General features: G+C 39.7%; 1 protein-coding gene across 7 annotated transcripts in view; it reads left to right on the plus strand.

Annotated features, from left to right (window-relative positions):
- RYR2 (ryanodine receptor 2) overlaps nucleotides 1-19,172 on the plus strand; it is an 830,734-nt gene that overhangs the window by 559,950 nt on the left and 251,612 nt on the right. For all 7 annotated transcript variants that reach the window (XM_061404941.1, XM_061404935.1, XM_061404936.1 and 4 more), the window contains 7 exons: nucleotides 605-764; nucleotides 1,285-1,371; nucleotides 4,822-5,048; nucleotides 7,107-7,911; nucleotides 11,181-11,381; nucleotides 17,003-17,108; nucleotides 18,521-18,664. In XM_061404941.1, coding sequence (XP_061260925.1) covers nucleotides 605-764; nucleotides 1,285-1,371; nucleotides 4,822-5,048; nucleotides 7,107-7,911; nucleotides 11,181-11,381; nucleotides 17,003-17,108; nucleotides 18,521-18,664 — 1,730 coding nt within the window. The remainder of the gene's footprint in view (nucleotides 1-604; nucleotides 765-1,284; nucleotides 1,372-4,821; nucleotides 5,049-7,106; nucleotides 7,912-11,180; nucleotides 11,382-17,002; nucleotides 17,109-18,520; nucleotides 18,665-19,172) is intronic.

Genomic DNA, 19,172 nt, shown 5'->3' on the forward strand with positions numbered 1-19,172 from the left:
CAGTCCATGGGGTCGCTAAGAATCTGGCACGAATGAGTGACTTCACTTTCACTTTTCACTTTCATGCATTGGAGAAGGAAATGGCAACCCACTCCAGTGTTCTTGCCTGGAGAATCCCAGGGACGGGGGAGCCTGGTGGGCTGCTGTCTATGGGGTCGCACAGAGTTGGACACGACTGAAGCGACTTAGCAGCAGCAGCAGCGGCAGCATCTCAGAACAAGTGGTTTAAAATAAAAACTATGAGAATGAAAATTACCAGTTTGGATGATTATTACATACTTAAACTTTTTTGAACCTCAGAAAAACGTCCAGTTTGGTTTGAGTTTTTGGAGAGAAGGTGCAGGTCAGTTCTTAACCTTGGTTCCTGCCAGTTGACCTGTCTTCATTAGGTGTGAATTGAGAGATTGGAAGACCTGACTCAGAATGTCCACTAAGTCAGTGGAATTTTGCTCAGAATCATAGCATCGGGCCCATTGTGCACCTGTCCCATTTCAGCATGAGCTTGTTGCTTGCACAGCATAACTTAGGTTTAGTCTGCCAGACATCCATGCTTTCCACACTGTCCTTGCTTGTACAAAGATAAATATGTCTTTTTGCAATTCAGCATCAAACGCAGCAATTGCTACATGGTGTGTGCGGGTGAGAGCCTGAGCCCGGGGCAAGGACGGAACAACAACGGCCTGGAGATTGGCTGCGTGGTGGATGCTGCCAGTGGGCTGCTCACCTTCACGGCCAACGGCAAGGAACTGAGCACCTATTATCAGGTGTGTGGTCAGGGATGACCTTGTGCCTCCACAGAAGAAACCTTTGTCCTCGTTAGAGAGGAAAACACATTTTGCAATACCAAAAAGTAAATTAGAAGTTGCAGGGTCTTCATGGTGGTCCAGTGGTTGAGACTCCATGATGCCAATACAGGGGCACAGGATTGATCTCTGGTTGGGAAACTAGGTTCCCACATGCCATGCGGTGTGGCCAAAAAGATTAAAAAAAAAGCAAATTAGAAATTAGAAAGACAGAAGACACAAATGATTTGATTCTGTATTTTTACTTCTCTTTGAATAATAACCGTGCCACAAGTCCTTCAGAGTAAGCAGTATATTTCTCCAAAAATGTTCACACAGTCCTGAAATTAAATACTCCAAACAGTTATTGAAAGAGAATATCCATATGAGAGGAAGGAAAAGTCTTTTTCTGTAAAAGTGTCCTTTAAGAGTTATGAAGAAAGTATATTTTCTTTGTGTTTCTTCCTTTATTAATATTATGAAATTTATTTGCTTGTTTAAGGTGGAACCAAGCACAAAATTATTTCCTGCAGTTTTTGCACAAGCTACAAGTCCTAATGTTTTTCAGTTTGAGTTGGGAAGAATAAAGGTAAGAAAGACCCATTCCTGTTATTATATTTGGGTTATTTTCCATTAGGAAATAGCATTTACTTCTTAAATGAATTCACTTCTTTATTAGTACTGATATTAATCATATAAATCACTCTCTAAGAAAATGTTGCCATGTTTGAAAATTCTGTAATTCTTGTTCAGGTCACTAGGGTAACATCATTAATTAGAAGGGGTTTTCTTTGGTCATCTTAAATAAATTATTCAATAAAACTAGGCTTACAGAGAACAAATATGCCACCTTATATACAAGTCAGTAATGATTGAACTCACAGGTGAGTTAGTGAATGGGATTGAAAGGCTGAAAATGTGCTACATACTGGTAAGTGCTAGAAGAGTGGCAGGTACTGAGTACTCTGGAAACATAACTGAGAAAATGGCTAAGTAGGATGGTGTGGATCAGGTGCAGCTGAAAGAGGAGGTGACATTTAGGTTGATTTTTAACAGCTGAACAGCAGATCTTAAGGTATGTTTGCTTGGAGAAGGCATTCTATACAGAAGGTGAAAGAATAAAAAATTGAAGGCATGAAAAATGCTGTGGGTTAAGGAATTCAGTGTTACTGTATCAAAGGATGCTTCTGGGATGTGGCCAGAGATTAATATGGATGGAAGGTAGACCAAGTTCAAGTTGAAACAGCTTTAACTGCCACACTAAGAAGCTGACATGTATTTCATAGACAGTGGCTATTCACTGGAAGTTTGAAATAAGAGACTGAGTAAATCAAACCTGTTTTGGAAAAATATATTGGTAGTAATATGGAAAACATCTGCTCTCATAAAAATGAGAGCAGGCAGTAATAATTAGATATCACAATTTGAGTCTATCCATGTGGGAGAAGAATGATAAGATTCATGAAAGTCATAGGGATAGAATGATACATGAGAAGATGTTTTAGGGGAGGAATTAACTGAGTTTGTCAATAAATTAGATAAATAGAATTTGTTGATGAACTGGATTCAGTTCATCAGAAGAATTATTTATTTATTTATTTTTTGTGGAGGGGGAGATGTTTCTTTTTTTTAATTATAGTTTATTTACAATGTTGTGTTAGTTTCAAGTGTATAGCATAGCACAGTGATTCAGGTATACATATGCATATTCTTTTTGAGATTCTCTTTATAGGTTATTACAAAATATTGGGTACAGTTCCCTTGCTATGCAGTACATCATTATTAGTTATCTGTTTTACATATGGTATTGGGTATATGTTAATCCCAAAAGGATTAATTTAAATAATTTTAGTTGGGCCAGACAATGCATACTAATGCATAACAACAAGCAAAAGAGCCTGTTGAAATTTGGGAAAAGGAATTTAGTTGAAATTTGGGAAAAGGAATTTAGTTGAAATTTGCAGTTGTGCACATTGAGATGCTGGGCACAACTCACAGTGAAATTAATAGACGACTTTACCATGCTGGCTTGGTTACCTTGGACATGTTCCTTAAACCGTGTGAACTCAGTTTCTGCTTTTGTAAAATGAGATTCCAGCTGCCACAGAAAAGTCAATATAATATGGACTAAAGGAATCTGTGACTTTGGTTAAGTAGGAGGGCTTTAGTGACCTTTCAAAAAATTTCAATAAATTATGGAAGAAGCTATGTTATTCAGTTCAAGATTATTCAATTCATAGTATTCAAGTTTGAACATGAAGGAAAGGCAGCAAGTTTGGACAATTGAAAGAAAGTTAAAATTGGACAGAAAAGTGGTAGTTTCCCAGAACCCAGACTCTAATGTTGGTTTATTTGACATTTTCCATTTTTCGCTATAAATACCACATACTGGATGGATATGTCCAAAACTGGACTGTTGACCATCACTACCTGCCTCCTCCTGACCTGCCTAAGTCCTCCTGTTCTATCAGTTAATAACTCAGACCCCAAACCTTAGAGTCATCCTTGGCTTCCTTCCTTTGCATTCTGCATCCTAGTTCTATCCCCCAGCGAATCCTCCACCTGCTGACCATCAGTCCTGCCGGTCACCACGCTGTTTTCCATCAGCATCATTTCCCATCTGGATTTCTTCAGTAGCCTCTAATTCATCATCACCCATCTGTTTATCATAGAACCACCTGAGTGACTGTCATTATTTAAAAATGAAAATCGGATCATGTCACTTCACTGCTCAAAACCCTGTTTCTCTGAATAAAATTCAGAGGTCTCATGAAGTTTCACAAGTTCTAAACCACCTGACATCCTGTTGCACTCTGACTTCATTTTCTCCTAATCTCTCCTCTTTTACTTCACTGCAGCCCCACACTGTCCTTTGATTCTTCCTCAGATTTGCCAGGCAAACTCCCTCCTTGGGTCCTTTGCATTCACAGATTCCTTTGCACAGAAGTTTCTTTCTCTGCATATCCACATGGTTCTTCTTTGGATTTGTCTTTAAATGTCTTCTCAGTGACACCTATTCTGATAATTCTGTTTATTATTGCTGTCCTGCATTCTGATTCTCTCATCCTCATTCTTTTTTCCCCTCCATGACTTTTTTTCCAATAAACTATTTAATTGATTATTTTGTTTGTTTTCTAGCTCTAATAAAAAATAGAAGCTGTATGAGGGTAGGAAGTTTGTTTTGTTCACTGATACATTCTCAGTGTCTGATACAAGTGCTCATTTTTCTTCCCCATTCGCAGAAGAGAACAGGAAAGTAGCTTGAGGATGAGGAAGTGTAAATAATGCAGTAGAGAAGGTTCTAGAGGAGAGGGAGAGACCAAAGGTAATGCAGAAAGATGAATTCATCGTTTTATTGGTCCAGAAGAGGCAGGCAGGGTGGTATCATGGTCAAAAATGAATGAATAAGCTTTGGCAAAATAGAGACTTTTCTTTCCCTGAGACCGAAGTGCAGGAATTGGGATGGCTGAAGGTATGTATTGGAGGTGGAGGAAGGTGGAGAAAGAAGCTGTGTTGGTTCATACCTGGTTAATTCTCTTTTCTTATTGAGTAGTCATGTTTATCTGTTGAGCTGTCTCTCTTATATTTCTGGTTACTCAAACCTGGCAAACCTGATGATGAGTGAGGTAGTAAGTAGTTTAAGGATGAATGAGGCGGGTGACAAAGGACAGACAAGAAGAGAGGAAGAAAGCCAAGTGAATGTGACCCATCTTTCAGGACCTTTGGATCAAAGCAGCTGAAGCCTTGCCAGGTGCCCTGAGGACCTTGCTTTGTAAAGATGTAGAACAGATACATGGTTATACTTGCTGCTCTTGCTTTCTCCGTGTAGCACTTAGTATGGGGGAGAAAAGATCCTCAAATTTTCTCTGCTGGTCCTTTCAGGAACAACTCAACCCAATTTGTGAGTTTTTGTATTGACTCTGCTCAACACACAGTGTATCTTTCATTACCTCTTTCCTGCACAGAACTCTAGTCATTACTTTTTTGACCCCAAGGAGTGTGTTATCCATTCATTCTTTTCTGCTTTCCCATTTCCTAGAATGTGATGCCTCTCTCAGCGGGATTATTCAAGAGTGAGCACAAAAATCCTGTGCCACAGTGTCCCCCACGTCTCCATGTGCAGTTTCTCTCACATGTCCTGTGGAGCAGAATGCCCAACCAGTTCTTGAAGGTAGACGTCTCTCGAATAAGTGAACGCCAGGGCTGGCTGGTGCAGTGCGTGGAGCCTCTGCAGTTCATGTCACTTCACATCCCAGAGGAGAACAGGTCAGGTCCAAACATCCCTTATTGTCCAATGGGGACCTATCAAATTAGACCCTGGCCCAGGAGTTCAGGGGTGCTGCTGGGGAAACAAAATGGGCTTTATAAAATGCTAATATGTGGCAAGGCAGACATTATTTTGCACTTTCCAAGTTTCAGTCTATATCTCAACTCCTTGCTTACTGAAAGAAAATGATTGTATTACTGCTAATGGTGTGATTTAGTAGTCTGTGATTTCTTTCCTCATTCTTGTTTTGCTGATGAGAAAACAGCAAGTAAAAATTCAGACAGGTACAGCCACCAGCTGAGTTAAGGCAGCAGAGTAAGAGAGTATCACAGAATTGTAAGATAGTAGAGAGGGAACCAGAGAAATCATTTCTAAGTGATTTCACTAAGAACCTAGAGTGTAGGTACTCTGTGTTGCTACAATGAATGGATTTATATATTTTAATCATCAGCTAGGCTGAGGGGTGAGGTAACAGTCTTCTTGGGAGACTGAAGAGCCCAGATAAAATATGGGAATCCTCTACTACACTCAATCATACCTTTCCAAGAGCGAGGTGCTAGTAGCTGGGCCAAGCAGATGTGTGGTTTCCTGGAAGCCTAGGTACTACACGGGTAGGTAATTACTCTATGAGTCAGAACGTGGGGTCTGGAATAAGTCAGCAGCATCACGTCACAGCGGCTTTTAACAGAATGCCTATGACCCAAAAAGGACACGTACAGTGGATAAGTATGGACAGGATGACAGGGCATCTAAAAATAGTGACAAAGCCTAATAATAAAGAATCACAGATAATTGCTCATTGTCTTTTGTGTGCTAGGCTGGGTGCTGGGTGAATACTAATAAGCAAAGTGTATAACAGTCCCTGTCCTGATGAGATTAGATTACAGTCTCACCAAGGGCACCTTTGGAGATGAATGAGTAGTTCCTTGATTATGAATGTATCAAATCTCTACCTTTAATGCTATAGTGTTGTCCGTGAACAATCTATGTAATTTAAATAGTTTTGAAAACAGTACCTCTAAAGAAATTACGTGCTTTTAAAATAGACTCTCTTCTAAAAGGAATGACTTGACTTTAGGCATATTCTGGCCATATGTTAAAAGTTTAATTGCGCTGAAAGGTGATGATGTATGGCAGGAGCAAAATCATCTGATGTAAACTCAAGATTCCCAATAGAAACTTTCCTAAGTGAAAATGTCTCTGATAGTGTTTGTTTCATGAGCAGCACATACCTGGTGGAAATAGGGTGGCACTGTTTGGGTGGCATATGTTTGGGTCTGTGAAGGACACATAAGTAGGCAATTATGTCAAAAGAATTATCCTTCCGTTTCACCTACTGACTGGTGAAATTGACTGACTTGTGACTATTATTAGGCTAATAGCTGATCCTAAAGTCAGAGACAAGTCAGCCTAAGGCAGAGTTTTCTGGCTTCTTGAAGCTGGTTAGCCAAACTGGAAAAGGAGATTCCGCATTTTCCAAAGAGTGTTAAAATTCTGAGAGGAGGGGAGTCCCCAGGCTCAACTTGAGACCCAGATATCTATTAATAAAAGTGATGCCCAGAATCTTGGGGTGACGGGGCATGAAGAAAGCTCCAAGCACTATTTTCAACATAAAATTATATCTGGAAGAAAATTTTTTAATATCTAGAATTGATTAAAAAAAAACTGTGCTGTCATCAAACATACCATAAAAAAACTAATTTAAAAAAATTACCGTAGGGACTTCTTTGACGATACAGTGAAGTGAAGGGGCCACTTCATGGGGGGCCAGTGACGGGGTCACAGGTTATCTATCCATCCTTGGTCCCGGAGCTAAGATCCTGCATGCCAGATGGTGCAGCCTAAAAATAAACAAACAAAAATAAAACAACAACAACCAAAAGAAAAAAAAAAGCCATAAAAAGGGAATGCAGAAAATACAAGTAGATGTTTAAATAAACACTTACACATGCTTATTTAAGTGTCTGTTTCTATAACTTGTGAAACCTAGGAGACAGGCAGTCTTCTCTGACGGAGACCCGTTTTCAATGTCCGTGCTTAACTTCTCCCGTCTCCAGATCTGTGGACATACTGGAACTGACAGAGCAGGAGGAACTACTGAAATTCCACTACCACACTCTCCGGCTCTACTCGGCCGTCTGCGCGCTCGGGAACCACCGGGTGGCCCACGCCTTGTGCAGCCACGTGGACGAGCCGCAGCTGCTCTACGCCATCGAGAACAAGTACATGCCCGGCTTGCTGCGCGCCGGCTACTACGACCTGCTGATTGACATCCACCTCAGCTCCTACGCCACCGCCAGGCTCATGATGAACAACGAGTTCATCGTCCCCATGACCGAGGAGACCAAGAGCATCACCCTCTTCCCGGATGAGAAGAAAAAGCACGGGCTGCCGGGCATCGGCCTCAGCACCTCCCTCAGGCCGCGGATGCAGTTTTCCTCCCCGAGTTTTGTCAGCATTAATACCGAGGGTTACCAGTACAGCCCAGAGTTCCCGCTGGACATCCTGAAGGCCAAGACCATACAGATGCTGACAGAAGCCGTGAAAGAGGGCAGCCTTCATGCCCGAGACCCCGTTGGGGGCACCACTGAGTTCCTCTTCGTCCCTCTCATCAAGCTGTTCTATACCCTGCTCATCATGGGTGTCTTCCACAACGAGGACTTGAAACACGTCTTGCAGTTGATTGAGCCTAGTGTGTTCAAGGAAGCCGCCAGCCCGGAGGAGGAGAGCGAGGTGGCGGAGAAGGAACCCTTTGTGGAAGACTCCAAGCTAGAAGGAGCCGCTGAGGAAGAAAACAAAGGGGCTAAGAGGCCCAAGGAGGGCCTGCTCCAAATGAAACTGCCAGAGCCAGTAAAATTGCAGGTAAACAGAGAAAAAAGATTGCAGTGAATTCACAACCTATTAACACTGACCTTGGTCTCTTTATGTGTGTGTGTGTGTGTGTGTGTGTGTACTTGTGTTCCTGGGTAATTTTATATTTCTTCATAAATTTAACATGCTTCTTGTTGTACTTGGGAACATGCCCATCTAATTTTCTGGCATTTGGAATGAAATCCATTAATTTTCTAATCAGGTCAATTGACCATAGTTAGTAAAAGATACATTTCAAATTTTTATCAGAGCAAAATTTTCTTGGTCAAGTGCGGGTCGGCCTGTCATACACATATGTGATGTGGCATGTCACTATTTCTCTGAATGCATGTGTGTATATTTGTGTGTGTGTGTGTGTGTGTGCATGTATGTGCCTGTCTGAAAGGAGCACAGGAGATGGGTTTTTGTCCTGCCAGTGTTACACAGCCCCAGCTCATCTTCTTCCTATATGACATTCCAGTAAATTGGGAGTTGAGGTGTTGGAATGAGGACTAGTGACTGTGTTCAGAAAGTTTGCAGGCTGAGAAGATGGTGCACTTGTTTCCCAAAGAACCATCTTGCCCAGGTTGGGATGCTAGTTTCTTTTTTAGAACAAATAGGGAGAGATGTGGAGGTTAAGTAAAAAAAGATGTTAAGTTATAGCAGTATTTCCTGTTTCTGGCCACATTTGGGAGACATGTGGATGTGTTGGTCGCTCAGTGATGTCCAACTCTTTGCGACCCCATGGACTGTAGCCCGACAAGCTCCTCGGTCCTTGGGATTTTCCAGACAAGAAAACTGGAGTGGGTTGCCTTTCCCTTCTCCAGGGGATCTTCCTGACCCAGGGATAGAACCTGCATCTCCTGCATTGCAGACAGATTCTGTCCTTTCTGAGCCACCAGGGAAGCCTGGGATATGTCAATTTCTTCTTTCCTGCAGCCATTCACAGATGGGCCTGGTCGGGATGTTTCCTGTGAGCATAAACAAAGATAGTTTAGCTTAATGTTCAGGCATGGGAGGCAAGGACCCTGGAGATGGGCTATAATGTACACTGTAAGCCTGGTATCCCTAACCCCCTGTGAGAAACTGGGTCACACAGCTGGAGGTGAGAGGCCAGCAAGCAAGCATAGCTTCATCTGTATTTACAGCTGCTCTGAATCACTCACTTGCATTACTTGCCGGATCAGTGGTGACATTAAATTCTCATATGAGCGCTTGAATCATCCCCGAATCACCACCCCTACCCCTATCCATGGAAAAATTGTCTTCCACAAAACTGGTCCCTGGTGTCAAAATGGTTGGCACCTTTTACAATTAACTTTTGGCGAAAACAATAGAGTGTAAAGGTTAAAGAAATGGATCCAATATGGAGTCAGATTTGTTTTTCCCTATTACACTTCTCCTCCTTGTTCATTAGCAATTTCCTTGTGTTTCTCCTTGTTTCTGTAGGTTCACTGACATTCTGTTGGAATGCCTGAAACGCAAGGCTCTCGTACCCCTTTCTACCCAACCTCCACCCTTCCAACCTTAGGATACTTGTTCACCAGTAGGTGTGTCTATTCTCAAATGGCAAGATTTTACTTCCTATCGATGTTTCTAAGGAAACAAAGACCGTACCTGCCTTTGTGCTCATCCAGGTGTCCGAGAGACTTGTTCCTAATGCTTCTTTGGTTCAGTTCAGATGCTTCCATTAATATCAGTTTGATGCTTACATCCTTGACTCCCTTTTCTGCTCTTTCTTCTTCAGTCAGCGTTGATTGACATCTTCCTCTGATCCAGGCACTGGGTGCTGGCTCAAGGAAGATTACTGTCCCTGGGGGAAATACATATTTATGTATTTCTGTTAGAATATCTTTTTTTTTTAATTTTATTTTTAAACTTTACATAATTATATTAGTTTTGCCAAATATCAAAATGAATCCGCCACAGGTATACATGTGTTCCCCATCCTGAACCCTCCTCCCTCCTCCCTCCCCATACCATCCCTATGCTTGGAAGGAAATGATTGGATTTCTAGAAGGATGAAAATTTCAACTCGAATACTGTGAGAAAGGTGAGAGGAGCCCTTTCTGAGGCCTTTTAAGCTGAGGTCAGGTTGATGAGCAGAAGTTTAACACTTGTGAAGAAGGAGGGGAAGAGTGCTTGTCATACAGGCTCTGAGGTGAGAAGAGACCAGCGTGGCTGCAGCTTGATGAGCTGAGGAGGGAGGGTGAGATGGGCGCAAGGCAGTTGATAGAGAGTCTAGCTCTTTGCTAAAGCCAGCCATATGGTAAATTTTGAATTTTATTCTAAGTTCAATTAAAACCATTGAAGAATTTTAGCAGGATGAGTCTATTCTAAAAAATCTCAACATAGCTACTGTGAGGAAGATAGATAAGGGGAGTAAGGGAGGGTGGTCCAGAGCCCACCTAGTCGGGAGGCTGACATGCAGGGTCAAGGCTGAGAAGACAGTGTTTCCACTGGAGTGGGACAAAGCAGATGGAGAGAGGGGCTTAGACCCTAGGGCTAGCTTACAGGTACCATTGACAGAAATGGCTATATTTAGGATGGTGGAATATGAGGATTTAAAGTCCTCTAACACTACTTTGCATTTATATCACAGTCGGTATAAAGTGTATTTAAATATTTCCCAAAACTTGGGCCCAACATTCTCTGGAAGGCATGTTTCTATGATGCACTGTATCAGTTAAAAATCCTCTTGGCTTCTGGTAAGAAAATACCCAACTGACTATTTAATGAATAAGCGATGAACCACTTAGTTAACGTACATGCAGAGTCTGGAGGTAGACGGTTCTAGAATGAATGTAGTAGTTTAATGGTGTCATCAGGAACCCAGACTGTAATATCTTTCTGTGATCTGCAGTTTATGGTTTTTATCCTAAAGTGTGTTACCTCCTTCTTCCATCAGTGATCCTGCCATTAGCCAGTTTTTGAAAATAGGATATTCTAGTCTTTTGTTAATGGTGAAAACGCTTTCCCAGAAGACCCCTTGCAAACTTTTCCTTATCTACTTCATTTGCTATAGCCCCTCTAGCTGCAGAGGAGGATGGCCAGTGAGTATTCATCAAAGGGACATCAAAGGGTATTTGCCATTTGAGTTTAGACAAATTGTATTTCATCCCCTGGACTGAGCACACTGCTGTCTACATAAAATCAGGCTTCTGTTAATAAAGGAGACGAGTTGACAACTAAGTGTGTCTGTCACAAATTTTGATTTGATACATATTAACTATTGAAAAATTCAGAAATTAAACTTGGTGTCTTTTAAATCATCTCTTTAGATGTGCCTGCTACTTCAATACCTCTGTGACTGCCAGGTCCGGCACCGGATAGAAGCCATTGTGGCCTTTTCAGATGACTTTGTAGCCAAGCTCCAAGACAATCAACGATTCCGATATAATGAAGTTATGCAAGCCTTAAACATGTCGGCTGCACTCACAGCCAGGAAAACAAAGGAATTCAGATCCCCGCCTCAAGAACAGGTATAAGAAAGAACAGAAAAGTCTTCCTTCCTTCCTTTGGGTTTTAGTTCACTCATATTTGACATGTTGCAGAATTTTACCAGAAGTTGCAAGTGTATTTTTTTTTTTCCTGTTTTTCTTTACACTGGCTAGGTTCATTGTGTCAGTATTCATAGGTCTCACCAATAGTATCCACTTGGTTAGTTTAAACAAATGAGAGACTTATTAAAAGGTATTAAGCATATTATGGACCCTTGGAGGAAGCCAGTGTGCCAGATTCTGAAGTTCTTCAAGTAGGAAAAGTATCCAAGCAAAGGGGGAAGGGGGGACCTTCATTGGCTGGCACAGCACCATGCCAGCTAATAGGAACCCTTGACAGGTTCTAACACTTAATACTCTTCATTTTCTGTCTCCTAAAAGAACTCCATGTCACTGCCACCAGTCTTGCAGGAATCTTGATCACCTCTTTGTGGGTCTTCCTCTGGTTGCTCACCTCCAAACCCAGGTCTCCCTAGGGTGCAGCCAAGTCAGAAGCCTATGCCTAAATCCAAGAATGAGCTATTCTAGGGCTGTGAGCTTTCTGGCATCTGCCTCAGGATGGGTCTCTGACTGTGACAAATTACCAAAATGTATTGAGTTGGTCAAAATGTTTATTTGGGTTTTTCCATAGGGTGATACAGAAAAACCCAAATGAACTTTATGGCTCAGCCAGTGGCTATGATGGTCAAAAGGTATAGCTTATCCAGATCTCATCTTCAATATCTTACCTTGCTCTTTCCCTCTGTATCCAAGATAGCTCTGAATGGAGGTACTTAGGGAGTAATTGTAGAATTTATCTTTTTCTCACCAGAATGTAAAATCTTTGAGGGAAGGGACATGGAATTTTGTTTATTGCTGTAAATAACATTTATTGAGCAGAGAACAAATCCAGCTTCTCCCAGAGTAACTCCATTTGTTAAAATACTATTGGGAAACTTCTGCTTCTGAAAAGATGGAATACCTCTGCCTATTCTTCCTTCTAAGTACAACTATAACCCTGGACATTACACAAAAGAAAACATAAGAAGACTATGAAAGACAGAAGAAAGACTGGCTATGGAACTTGGGAGCTGAGGAATGACATGGTGGTGAGTGCCCTGGGCAATTATTATTATTTTATTTGCCTCATCTATCACAAACTTGGAGCTAAAGAAGCCAACAACTCAGAAACACCAAGAAAAGCCTCAACAAGTACCTTCTCTGTCTAGCCAAAGAAGCAGAAAAACTGTTTTTCTGGCAAGAGAGAAAACTTGTAGGTAATGACCATGCTACCCAGCCGACCACCACAGTAATCTTGTGCCACACCCCCGACCCAAAGCAGCAGACACTGAGTGGACAGCTTAGACTTCTGCTCTCACCAGGTTGTACACAGGTGCTCCGGCTGGGGCCCTGAGCAGCTGAGACTTTATCCTGGTTGAGTGGTAATGAGGCATATCCCTTCCAAAGGGTCCATAAGGCCACAGAGGGAGGCGTATCAAGGCGCTGTTACCCTTTCCAGCCAGGGTTGTGTGAATTCAGGTCCGCTGTTCCCAGCCTCACCCAGCAGAAATGAGGTCTCCTGTCTCCTTCAGGGAGGTGGAGAAATGGACTTGTATGCCACCTAGCAGTAATGGTATCAGAAGAAGTCAGAAGTTTAAAGAAGAAACAAAGTCTTCTGGTTTAGTTGCTAAGTCGTGTCCAACTCTTGTGATCCCATGGACTGTAGCCCGCTAGGCTCCTCTGTCCATGGGATTCTCCAGACAAGAATACTGGAGTGGGTTGCCATTTCCCTCTCCAGAGTCTCATAGTGTACTACCAAGAATGTTCAGATTTCAATTAAAAACCACTCATCACATCAAGATCCAGCAAACACTTGAATGAAAAGTGGCAGTCAACAGATACCAACTCTATGATGACAAAAATAAAAAAGTCTCAGCAAAAAAATAATAGAAGCTACAAAGAAGAACCAAATGGAAATTCTACAACTGAAAAATACAATGTCCGAATTAAAAATCATCAACAGATGGATTTAACGGCACAGTGGAGGGGAAAAAGAAAAGAAAAAATTTTGAACTGAGAGAGAATAGACGTTATTTAGCCCCCAACATAGAAAATAAAAGTGAAAAAATAGAGCCTGGGGCACCAGTGCAAATATAGCAAAAGGTCTAACATTTATGGCATTAGATCTCCAGAGGGATAGGAGCAAGTGAAACGAAAACATTCTTGAAAAAATAACGGTTGAAAAGATTTCAAATTTGGCAAAAGGTATAGAGATTCCAAAGAAACTGAGTAAATTCCAAATGGGATACACCCCAAGTGTAAGTCAAAGCATATTGTAGTGAGACTTCTGAACATGAAAGAGAAAAATCTCGATAGCACCGAGAAACAAATGACATTTGAAAGGGAAAAACAAGTCAAGTGACAACGAATTTCTCATCAGAAAATACAGAGGACAGAAGGAAGTGGCACAGCATGTTTCATATGCTGAAAGAAAAGACCTGTCAACCGTAATTCGATATGCAATGAAAATATCCTTCAGCATTGAGGGGAAATCAAGATTTTCTCAAATGAAGGAAAACTACCAGAATTGGATTATCCTGAAAGAATGCCTAAAGGAAGTTCTGTAAACAGAAAGGAAATGATAAAAGAAGAAAATTTGAAAAATCTGGAAAGAAGAAATAAATAACATACAGTGAAGGAAAGTTACAAGGCTCAAAATAGCCTGAGGTTAAAATTCCCCTCTGGGCCCTCTCTACCACGCTATGCAAAACAAAGAACTCTCTCACCTGAAGGAAAAAATGGACATTAGGGTTGATTAAGCCTAGCTCCCAGCTGGTCCCGGCTTCTGGCTGATCTCCAGAATTCCTTGCCCCAGCCGTTAAAGAGATAACTACTCTGAACAACCTTGGAGAAGAATGGGCCCCCTTAAGAGAGTGGATTTCCACATATATGCCTACATATACTTACCCTTTTCTTGGGTTAGTGCAGCAGCTCACCAATCTGACTGCTGCCCCTTCTTGCCTCATTAAAGGTGATCTGTTCCTGTAAAGTGCTGGTCTTGTTCTTTTTCTGAACCTTGCCTTCTCTAACTCCCTTACCCTACAGAAAGTGTTAAAATAAGGGTAAATACAATTTTTTTCTTCTCTTGAGCCTTCTAAATTATGTTTGATGGGCAAAGCAAAAATGGTAACTCTGATATGTTCTAAATGTATGCTTACTAAATATTTAAGGCAATTGTATTTTCAGTGCTGGTGAATAAGGGACATAAAGGAAGATAAAGTTTCTGTATTTCATTTAAACTGATAGAGTGTTAATACCAGTAGACTGAGATAAATTATGTATATATTAATATAATATCCTGTGTAATCACTAAAATAGCTATGCAAAGAGATACACTAAAAAATACCATGGATAGTTCAAAATAGGATCCTAAAAATAGTTCAGGGAACCCACAGCACTTTGGAAAAATAAATGAGAGAAAAGAAACAGAAAACAAGTAAAATGACAGACATACCAATAAATTCATGAGTATAAATAATTTAAATACAGCAAGTAAGAGAGATTGACAGTGAATTTTAACAGATTGGCTTAACTATATGCTGTCTTTGAGAAATTCACTTAAAATGTAATGATATGTTGAAAGTAAAAAGGATGAAAAAAGATATGTTATGAAAAATTAATTAAAAGAAAGTAAGATGACTGTATCAGAGCAAAGAAATTTGTCATAGATAGAAACATTATATAAGAATAAGAGATCAGTCACCAAGAAGACAAACGTGCATGCGTTAGACAACAGAGCTGCAAAATATGTGAAGTCAACATAGAATTGAAAGGAGAAATAGACAAATACAGGGTTGTAGTTGGAGAGTTTAACACCCCTCTCTAAATATTTGAAGGACAAGATAGACAGAAAATCAGCAAGGATGGAAGAGAAGAATGGAAGAGATCCTGCCAGTGTTATCCCTAGCAGGATCTTTGTATATTTATGGGGCACTCCACCCAATAATAGAATACAGTTTTATTTTCAAGTGTCTGACACATTTGCAAAGATAGATTATAGCCTGAGCCATGAAACAACCTCAACAAATGTAGAATTGATTTTTTTTCATACAGAATGGTTTTTGACCATGAATCAAATTAGAAATTAGTAACAGAAACATAACAGGCAAATCTCTGAACACTTGGAAACTAAACAACACACTTAGTTCAAGGAACAAGTCTCAAGAAAAAAATAAAAAATACATTGAACTGAAAGAAAGTGAAAATATGACATACCAGACTTTGTGGAAACAGCCGAAACTGTGTGAGAGGGAAATTTATTGCGTTAAATACTTATATATAAAAGAGCAAAAGACTCAAAGTAATAATCTAAACTGCCATCACAAGAGTTTAGCAAAAGAACAACATAAGCCTAAAAGAAGCGAAAAGAAGGCAGTAATATAGAACGGAGGAGAAATGAATGAAACTGCAAAGAGGACAATTAAAAAATCAATGAGTCCAAAAGCTAGTTATGTTTAAAAATTAGTGAAACCAATAAAATTCTAAAGGAATTAGCAAAGTAAAAAAGAAGACACAAATTACCAAATCAGAAATGAAATGTGATATCTCTACAGACTACAGATGGTGAAAAGATTATATGGGAATACATGTATGTATTATGTATGTATATGTATGTATACATACTGTATGATTCTGTTTGTATAATGTTCTTGAAATGCCAATAATATAGAAATGGAGAACAGATTAGTGGTTGATAGGAATTAGGGATGAAGAACAAGCAAGAGTGAAGAGGGTGTGGTTATAAAAGGGTTAACAGGAGGGATCCTGAAGTGATGAACTTGGTCTCTCTTTTGACTGTAACAGAGCCAGTATCCTGGTTGTGATTCTGTACTACTGTTTTGCAAGATGTCACTATAGTGGGGTAACAGAGTAAAGGGCACAAGGATCTCTTTGTGTTATTTCTTGTAATAGCATATGAATCTATAATTTTCTCAAAATAATAGTGTAACAAAAATTTACATACATAAAACTCTAAAAGGAAAACTTACAGTTGTTTCATAAAGGAAAATTATGGAACAGACTTTTCTTCCTTCATGAATTTAATACTATTGTATCTAAAAATAAAAACAAATGGAAGAAAATTTCTTAGTTTGTTCAATTGAACCATTAATATTAGAAAAGGCATACTGATCTATTATATAGCTCTTCAATTATGTTTGGTTTTCCTTCTTTTCTGTATCCTTCTAATAAATAGTTCTTTAAAATAGTCCATAATGCATGGAAATTAACTAGAAAAATCTAGAAGGATAATAAAAATTTTAAAAGTAAATTTAGATCTTAATCGGTTTAAGAACACTAAGTATACACATGTCTAACATTTTGTGAAATTGAGAAAGACTCAAATAATATGACTATTTTAGCATGTTAAGCTTTGAATTATTTGATTGTGTTATTTGTTGGATTGAGCAATAGATAATGATTTTTCATCTGTTGGGTACGAGTCCATGAATACTCAAAAGCAGAGTTTGAACATTTTTGATTTTTATAATTTTCTTTATTATGCTGTTCCTAGATTCACTTTTCTTTTACTCTAGTTCTTCCTCTTGTTTTTTCTAAACTTTCAGATCAATATGCTTCTCAATTTTAAGGATGACAAAAGTGAATGTCCATGTCCTGAAGAAATCCGAGACCAACTCTTGGATTTTCACGAAGATTTGATGACACATTGTGGTAGGGTCTTCTTGACCTATAACTCTTACTGAGTATATATTTTAGTACACATATATTGGTACAAAAGTTCTGATGTGGGAAGTCTTGAGGGATATAGAGATCAGAAAGGCATTAAGACCAAGCGGAACATGACCAACATTCTTTTCTTTTTCCCTCTTCTTCTTCAGTGGCCCAGGGAATGGGGACATGTAGCCAGGTATTTTTGTCAAAGAGGAAAGTTTTAAGTTGATTTAGTCTAAAGAAGTTTGTTCATAGACTGTTATATTTCAACTGGTTGAGGGGCCCCTTTTAAGGGTTGACCTGGGAAATTTGGCATGTTTGGAATTAATGTCTAAAGAATTCCTTTAATAAGTTGTAGGTCAGTAGCCCAAATCTATTAAGGCAATTATTCCCTCTTTTGGGGGCTTCTCAGATGACTCAGTGGTAAAGAATCTGCCTGCAATGCGAGAGACACAGATTCAGTCCCTGGACCAGGAAGATCCCCTAGAGGAGGAAATGGCAACCCTCTCCAGTATTCTTGCCAGGATAATCTCATGGACAGAGGAGCCTGGCGGGCTATACAGTCCATGGGGTTGCAAAGAGTTGGACCCGACTGAGCACACATGCCCCTCTTTTGATTCTAAGAACTTTAAAAATGGAATTGATTGGATGTTCTGAATCCAGTCAGTTGGTTTTTTCCTCTCTTTATGGGGTGATGTGAATAAGTCTGTGTCTCAATGAAGGAAAACAAATTAGCCATATCTTAAGTGGTATTTTATTTTAATGAAGACAGTAAAAGTATATTAATTCAGCTTATGAATGAGGAACCACTAAATGACTGCCAGAAGGTTATACTATAAATAAATACATATACATATGCTATAAATAAAGGGATACTCTAATATGGTAGAATTATTGCTTCAGACATAAAATATTCCTTAGTTTTAGATATCTAACTATATATGTACTCTCTGTCTCTCAAATTATTAAAATATCGTTGATATTTTTGGAGGCAAGTAAGGAGGATAAAAAGCCAGCAGGGTGTTTAGGGAGGGCAGAACCATAGGTCTAGACAGTGCCCATGGTCAAGAGATGCCTAAGGTTAGCTTAAGTAGTAGAATGGATTTTAACTCCTAGAAGAGTCTTTTTGCTCTCTGCTTGGCTTTATATTTTGTGCTAGCTGCTGATAGTTCCAGTCTCACAAAAACAGGGGGAAAAGAGAAAGCAGAAAAAGAGAGCAATGAATGAATCTTACCTGTGAATGCTAGTGGAAAAGATCACTTAACTTGGTTTCCTCAGATGTTTTAGGCATGGTAGCATTGCTTTAAGCTATGAGTGGAAAAAATTGCAAAACCTGAGAATTGTTTCCCCTCAATGTTTTTTTTAAACATTATTTGTTCTTTTCTTATTTCTCTTTGTCTTCTTCCTACTAGGAATTGAGCTGGATGAAGATAGGTCTCTGGATGGAAACAATGATTTAACTATTAGAGGACGCCTGCTGTCCTTGGTAGAAAAGGTGACATACCTGAAGAAGAAGCAAGCGGAAAAGCCAGTTGAGAGTGACTCCAAGAAGTCATGTAAGCTATAAAAGGGCACTGCCAGAATGACTCCACCACGGCATTTATTCATTGTTTGAACAAATATCATACTAGATGAACCAGTAAGAAAATTGAATTTGCAACTTGCAAGAATCACATTAAGTAGATCCCCATAGCCACCAGAGGTAGATAGCAGCATCAGACTGTATTTGCAGGAACAGATTGAGAGATGGCAGTTTTCTAAGGGTGGATGGGCTATCCCTAGAGAAGTAAAGATTTAGGGGAACAGATATACACGCATGGCTGATTCATGTCAATGTATGGCAAAAACCACTACAATATTATAAAGTAATTAGCCTCCAATTAAGACAAATAAATTAAAAAAGGAATTGGATCAGAGTCTATCAAGAGAAAGTATAAAATGAGTAATTTAGCCTTCATATTTAAATATTTGCTGTTGACCTTCAAATATTCTTGCATCAAGTTAAATAAGCCTTTTCTTAAAGTTTAAATAGATATTGTCTGTAACTATATTTTGGTTTGGAAA

Source organism: Bos javanicus, chromosome 28, assembly GCF_032452875.1.
Source record: "Bos javanicus breed banteng chromosome 28, ARS-OSU_banteng_1.0, whole genome shotgun sequence".
Lineage (NCBI taxonomy): Eukaryota > Metazoa > Chordata > Mammalia > Artiodactyla > Bovidae > Bos > Bos javanicus.